The 6,000-nt window shown below is 44.9% G+C and overlaps 1 protein-coding gene across 1 annotated transcript; it reads left to right on the top strand.

The window, feature by feature from the left end:
* Nucleotides 1-421: 421 nt before the first annotated feature.
* On the top strand, nt 422-4,917 carry dthd1 (death domain containing 1). The gene is made up of 8 exons (XM_076288403.1): nt 422-796; nt 907-1,086; nt 2,012-2,265; nt 2,799-2,948; nt 3,078-3,385; nt 3,976-4,217; nt 4,349-4,406; nt 4,616-4,917. The coding sequence occupies exons 1-8, from the start codon at nt 422-424 to the stop codon at nt 4,915-4,917; spliced, it is 1,869 nt and encodes a 622-aa protein (XP_076144518.1).
* The last annotated feature ends 1,083 nt before the right edge of the window (nt 4,918-6,000 follow it).

Raw genomic sequence — 6,000 nt, 5'->3', positions numbered from 1 at the left:
TGGGGGCTGGGTGTCACTCATCACACAGCACTGACGTCCAGCAGGACTCAGGGTCAACAGGCCGACGGCCTCCTGGAACCGGTGAGGACCACGTGGGGTGCGTATCCCCCACAAACAGAGACAGTGCTGCTGGGGGTCAACGCAGGCAGATGTGTGGGTCATCTGGGAGGACGCCACTGGGTGAAGGACAAGAAGATGAAGAGGGTCTGAGGGAGGGGGAGGCACGGCAGAGGGATGCTCAGTTGGAGGAGGAAAAACAAGGAGTGAGGCATGGCTGGGTGACGAAAGGGTGAGTGTAAATTGGATGATCTATATGTGATATCACTAGGCTGCTTTATTTTGTCTTTCTTATAACTAACCATCACTCAGGAACATATGGCTGCAGTGAATGCATGTGCTCATAATTTTTTTTTTGTATAAAATGGCAACAGCCGCCTCTTCAGTAATACAGCCTCTCATTGTAAGACTGACAGGAAAGCCTGAGTCGCACGCATCAGACATGCCCACCCTCTGCTACATCACGGCCCCTCTGGGGGTGGCGAAGGTCATGACTTGTGACCTTGTGAACGGCCTGAGTTCACTGATGGTGTCAGATCTGGAGGAGCTAGTCAGTAGCGTCCTCAGGCTGAAGCTGCCGAACAACACCAAGTGCTCCTTTCCCATCACCGTGGCGATTCCATTCAGATCCTGCTACCGCAGCAACTATCGTGACATCATAGTGAAATTTGTTGACCAGGCATCAAGGGTCAGCTATGTGAACCCTGTGTCCGTGGAGGGCAACTACGAAGGACAGAAGGTGTTTTTTGTTTTTTTGTCGTTGATTAAGATCTTTGCCAATTTTATTTATGACCACATGATCGCACAGTTTTTGTTATGTATGTTATGTAAGTGTGTGTGTGTTCTCAGGGTTCGTATGCAGAGGTGCACGTGTACACTCTGGGTGTGTTTGCAGTGGTGTCCTGCTTGAGGAAGGAGAGCTACACCATCCCCAAGAAAGGTCTCTCCCTAAAGCTGAGCATAGACCCCAGAATCTGCCTGGACTACCTCCCAGGATCCTTCACTTCTCCCGTGATCGCTCAAGCTGTGGTACAGTACCTATCATGCAGAAACATAGGCCACTGAATCCAGTTTGTAATTTGGATTGTGAGACGAAACGCTATACCATAAGCTATAGAATCCAAATGACTTAGCACTCACGAAGGCAACAAAATCACCCTATAACATTTACTATTTTGAGTTCCAATATTTTTATGGATCATATACAAAAACATGGAATGAAATTTAGAATAGCAAATGTTCTGGCTATTTAAAAGCAAAACTGAATTGGTGCCTGAATAAATGCTGAACCACAGTTGTACCAAAGATTGGAATTGGAATTTACTGTATTTAAAACAGGGACAATGCACAAATAAACATTAATCTTGTGATACAAGAAAATATGTGTTTGGCCAGCTTATAGCAACAATTGCTAATTTCCACCATAGTCCCTGGGCAGGTATGACAATTTAAAAGTAACAATTTAAAAAGAAATGAAACAGGACTATAGATGACATGATGGCCATAGTAATTAAAAACAAGCAAGCTAAGAAACAGGACTATAGATGACATGATGGCCATAGTAATTAAAAACAAGCAAGCTAAGAAACAGGACTATAGATGACATGATGGCCATAGTAATTAAAAACAAGCAAGCTAAGAAACAGGAGCGCCAGCAGTCCACACAGACACGCACACACTCACATACACAGTATCTTACAGATGTGTGCAAACTTGCGTACTCAATAACCAACTCTTTGTTAAGCATGAGAAAGTGTGTGGATTTGTCTCAAATCTTTGTCTCACTGTCACATGGCAACACATGAGAAAGAGGAACTCCCAAATTGGGTTCTGCCCCCTTGTAACACGTTGAGTAGTTCGCGCTGTTATTTCGGGCAAAGCGAAATGTGAAATGTGAAGAGGTGAAAATACAAAGTCACCTTTCAGCTGGTGTCTGTATCCTTCCCTGTGTCAGGTCCAGCCGGTGGAGCCCAGCCTGCTGTCTGCTTTGAAGTCCAATAAGGACGTGTACCAGGCCGTCCTGTCCACCAGCCCTCTCCTCTACCTCAGCCACCCTAGCAGCCAGCCCCCCCGCAGGCCCCTGGTCCTCACGCTGCCCTGCCCCCCCAACCCTGAAAGGCGAAGGCCAGGGGAGGACGGAGAGTCTGGTCCACCCCGGCCGACCAGTGCTGTTTACATCCAGGACTCTCCGCTCCAGCAGAGAATCCGGTGAGAATAGAGGCCTTTTTTATCCAGGCACAGACAGCCGGAGATTCACTCGTCGCCCAACGCTTGTCATCTTGAAAGTTAAGATTAGTTTAACTTTGTCAACGTCTTGTAGTCCTGCACTGGCCAAAATCTCACAACTTCAGACACGCAGGGCAGACGAGCTAGCTAAAGGAGTTTAGAACCCACAGGGTTCCCAGCACATCTCTCATGGGATCCCAAGTGTCAGGGAGTGTACTCTGCCCACTGGCAGGAAGTGTACTCTTCCCTACTGGCAACCACCACATATTTAATACTAATCAATCAAAGCAGAGTGGCAACGTTGTTCACAATTTACAGTAACAAAATTAGTATTACCCGAAAATAAATAATGGCTTTTTCTGTCATTCCATTTGCTCGTAACATCTGTCATATCTATGATCTACCATCATATTTCTATGTTATATTTTTCTTAATGTTATGTGTTGTGCATGTATGTTTGACTAATGCAGTTGTAAGTGTGATGTAGAATGTGTTTGCACACTTAGGGCTATGAGTGCTTCGGTAAAAACATCCAGAGAGTTTGCCAAGGAACAGTTGATTCTGTTGGGCTGGAAGGAGGAACAGTGGAACGTTCTAGATGATGTCTCCATCAGGAACCTGCAGAACGGCCTGGTTTCCTTTGAACTGATGGAGCACTTTGAGAGGTGATTCTCGCATCAAGGGCCTCCAAGTGGCTAATAATAGTATATATCACATGCATACCCATCCTTAATTCATCTTTAAACTCAGTAAAAATGTGTCAAAGATTTTGTCCTTGTTTCTCTCTGTTGCAGGCTAATAGTGTTGCGTCTGCAGTTCCCTACTAGATCCTCCAATCTGTCGGCCATGGTGGAGGAGATTGAGGATTGTGTGCGCCGCGTCATGGTAACCATTGTTCTCCGGCGTCAGAGGCAGGACCCCCACAATGTGGTGGTGGCAGCCCTGCCCAGCAGAGACCTGGGCTGGGAGCTGGCCAAACTCCAGGGCCAGGCCTATTGCGGCCCGCCCGATCCCTCCGGGGAGATCGCCATGAGCGAGGGAGACCAGCTACTGCTGAGCTTCAGTGGGAACATCACAGGTACATGCACAGGCGCCAGGTCAGGTAAGCTAATTTAATTATGTACCACAGTGAAATTACAGTAACCTATGCCACATCCCTCTTTACACGGTTCCTTAGTCTAAAGAACTACTGGCTTACCCATTCCTTTTCTTCCAAAAAGTTGCTGAGACAGCTTTAATTCACATCTCATGCATTCACACTTTGCAAATTTTGCAAAGTATTGCTCATACCTGAATATTAAATAGCACAAAATTGTATTGCATGGCATTGCAAAACAAAAAAAAAAAAATCATTTTTTAATTCAGAGCAGATCCAGGAACTTATCTAGATGCAGTGCACAAGCATGCTGACACTTGCATTAGCATTCCAGTGAAGTTGCTTAACAACAGACTCATCAGGGCATGAACGTATACCCTCACACACACACCACACTCACTCACACACAAACACACACACACACACACACACACACGTACGCACTGCCTTCTCATACACATAGACTGATACGATTCACCCTATGCACCCTGTGTGATAAAGAGAAACATATGATGTATGTGTGTGTGGGGGGGGGGGGGGGGGTCTATATGAACTTGAGAGTACATGTGTATTTGTATGTGTTTGTTGGGTTATAGCTGATCGAGGATCAACGTCTCCAAAGACCATCACCTTTCACCACCAACGGAAGAGCTTCGAATATCTCAAACTGACCGTAGTGGACTCATTTGGGAATTACAGCTCTCCACACTACAAAGGCTTAGCTGTCTTTCACCGGATCCCAAGAACCCAGCTGGTCTGGATGGATAACACAGCTGTTCTTTCACCACAGCACCCTCTAGTGGAGCCTGTGTGTAAACTCTCTCTCACTCTACCCAAGGTATACACCATGAGCAACTTAATATTTTAAACAAATTGATTATGGATAAATTAAGCATCTTCTTCCTGTAAGACAACCTTGATCGTTGATGTTTGAAAATATTTTCTTTCTCTCACTCTTTGTTTGATCAGAAACTGAGAATAACCAGTCGGCTAGCAAGTGCAAAAGTGATGCCACACACACATTATGGTGAGATTTGTAAATAGTATTCCACAAAAACAACATTTTTGTAGAGATCTCACCAAGACAGCCTGTGAATAGCTAGCTAGTAGAAACAAAAACTGTCTGTCTTAACTTAAGGCAAGATATAGATCCGTCTGACCGTCTGAATGTCTCTGCATACTAATCTCTATTCTCTCTCTCTCATTGTGTGTGTGTGTGTGTGTGTGTGTGTGTAGGTGTCTCAGACTCTCTCTCAGACGAGCTGCTGGCGTGGCTGTGTGAGGAGCTGTGTGAGGAGGAGGCGGCGCTGCTGCTGCTGGCGCTGCGGGTGAAGCGAAGTGCGGTGCAGCTGGCCCGTCTCAGGGCGCCCGCCGACAGCCTGCCCCAGCAGGCCTTCCACGTGCTGGGCCTGTGGCGCAGGAGCCTCCCCTCACACACGCCCAAGGCCCCTCTGCTGGCCCGCTGCCTGGTGCGCGCCGGGCGGCCCGACTTGGCCAAGGAGCTGCTGCTCAGGGAGGGCGGAGGAGGGGAGGGGTAGGGGAGAGTGGGGGCAGGATAAGGTAACAGTAGAGTGAGTAGTGTACAAGAGAATTTCACTGGAGATCTCCATCGAGAAAAAGCTTTTAGGACTAGTCCGTTTACAGGAAACCTATGCATTTACAATTACAGTTGAACACTGTCAATGCAGAACAGCAGAGTAAAAGCAAAGCAAGTTCAACACAATTCATGCACATTGGTCATTCAAATGGCCTCCCCAATGAGGAAAGGCAACAACGGAAGGGGTGTGTTTACCATCATAGGGGACAGGTGTCACATAAACCATAATATTTTTGGGGAATATTCTGAAAAAGTCAATGCTACAAGGACAAAGGACACAGAAATAACAGATGGGCCAAGTTTTTTACCTGAATTAAAAATATGAAGTTCATTATGTTTATGCTGAGATTTGACTTGTCCAAAATAATGCAAACTGGTTCTTCGTACCCTCTACTTCACTAACATAAAGCCACACAATATTTAAAATAACGGTTTCAAGCTTGTTGATGCCATACTGAGCTACTATAAGGAGAATCAGACATTTCCGATGCCCACCCAGAAGACCCGGTATTGCATGTAACATTGCTATCAGGTAGGAACATGCCCTCTTAGTCAGTTTTACACCAATTTGGTTCCCTGTAAAACATTTTATGCTTGAACTCTCTCCTATCCTCCTGACTACCAAGAAAAAAAATATCTCCAAATTCTTTTTTTTCTTAACTTCCCCAATAGTTTGGAAGACAATGAGCAAACTGAAAACTTTTTTTTTGAAAAAAATGTTTTTATTTAAGAAATATAAAGTGTCCATTTCAGTGGACTTCATAACACCGTACACATAAAACTGAATCAAATAATGTAAGGATAAGTAAAATAGAGAACAAAATGGAGGTAGTAACTACAAATGTCCACTGCGGAGGACAATTGTTTAACACTCTCCTATGATGGTAAAACATTGTTACATTACTTCAGAAAATTATTTTAAGTGTTTTTAAGAGATTCATAGAAAAAACAACAACAACATTTTAAATGTTAAATGCTCAACTAACTTGATTAAGCACTTACTTTTCTTCTTTCCATAAAATGT

Source organism: Alosa pseudoharengus, unplaced genomic scaffold, assembly GCF_046254945.1.
Source record: "Alosa pseudoharengus isolate Yale_2024_CS ecotype anadromous, Long Island Sound unplaced genomic scaffold, YU_APseudo_1.1 YU_APseudo_1.1_scf_17, whole genome shotgun sequence".
NCBI lineage: Eukaryota > Metazoa > Chordata > Actinopteri > Clupeiformes > Clupeidae > Alosa > Alosa pseudoharengus.
This window is presented reverse-complemented; position numbering and strand designations above follow the sequence as displayed.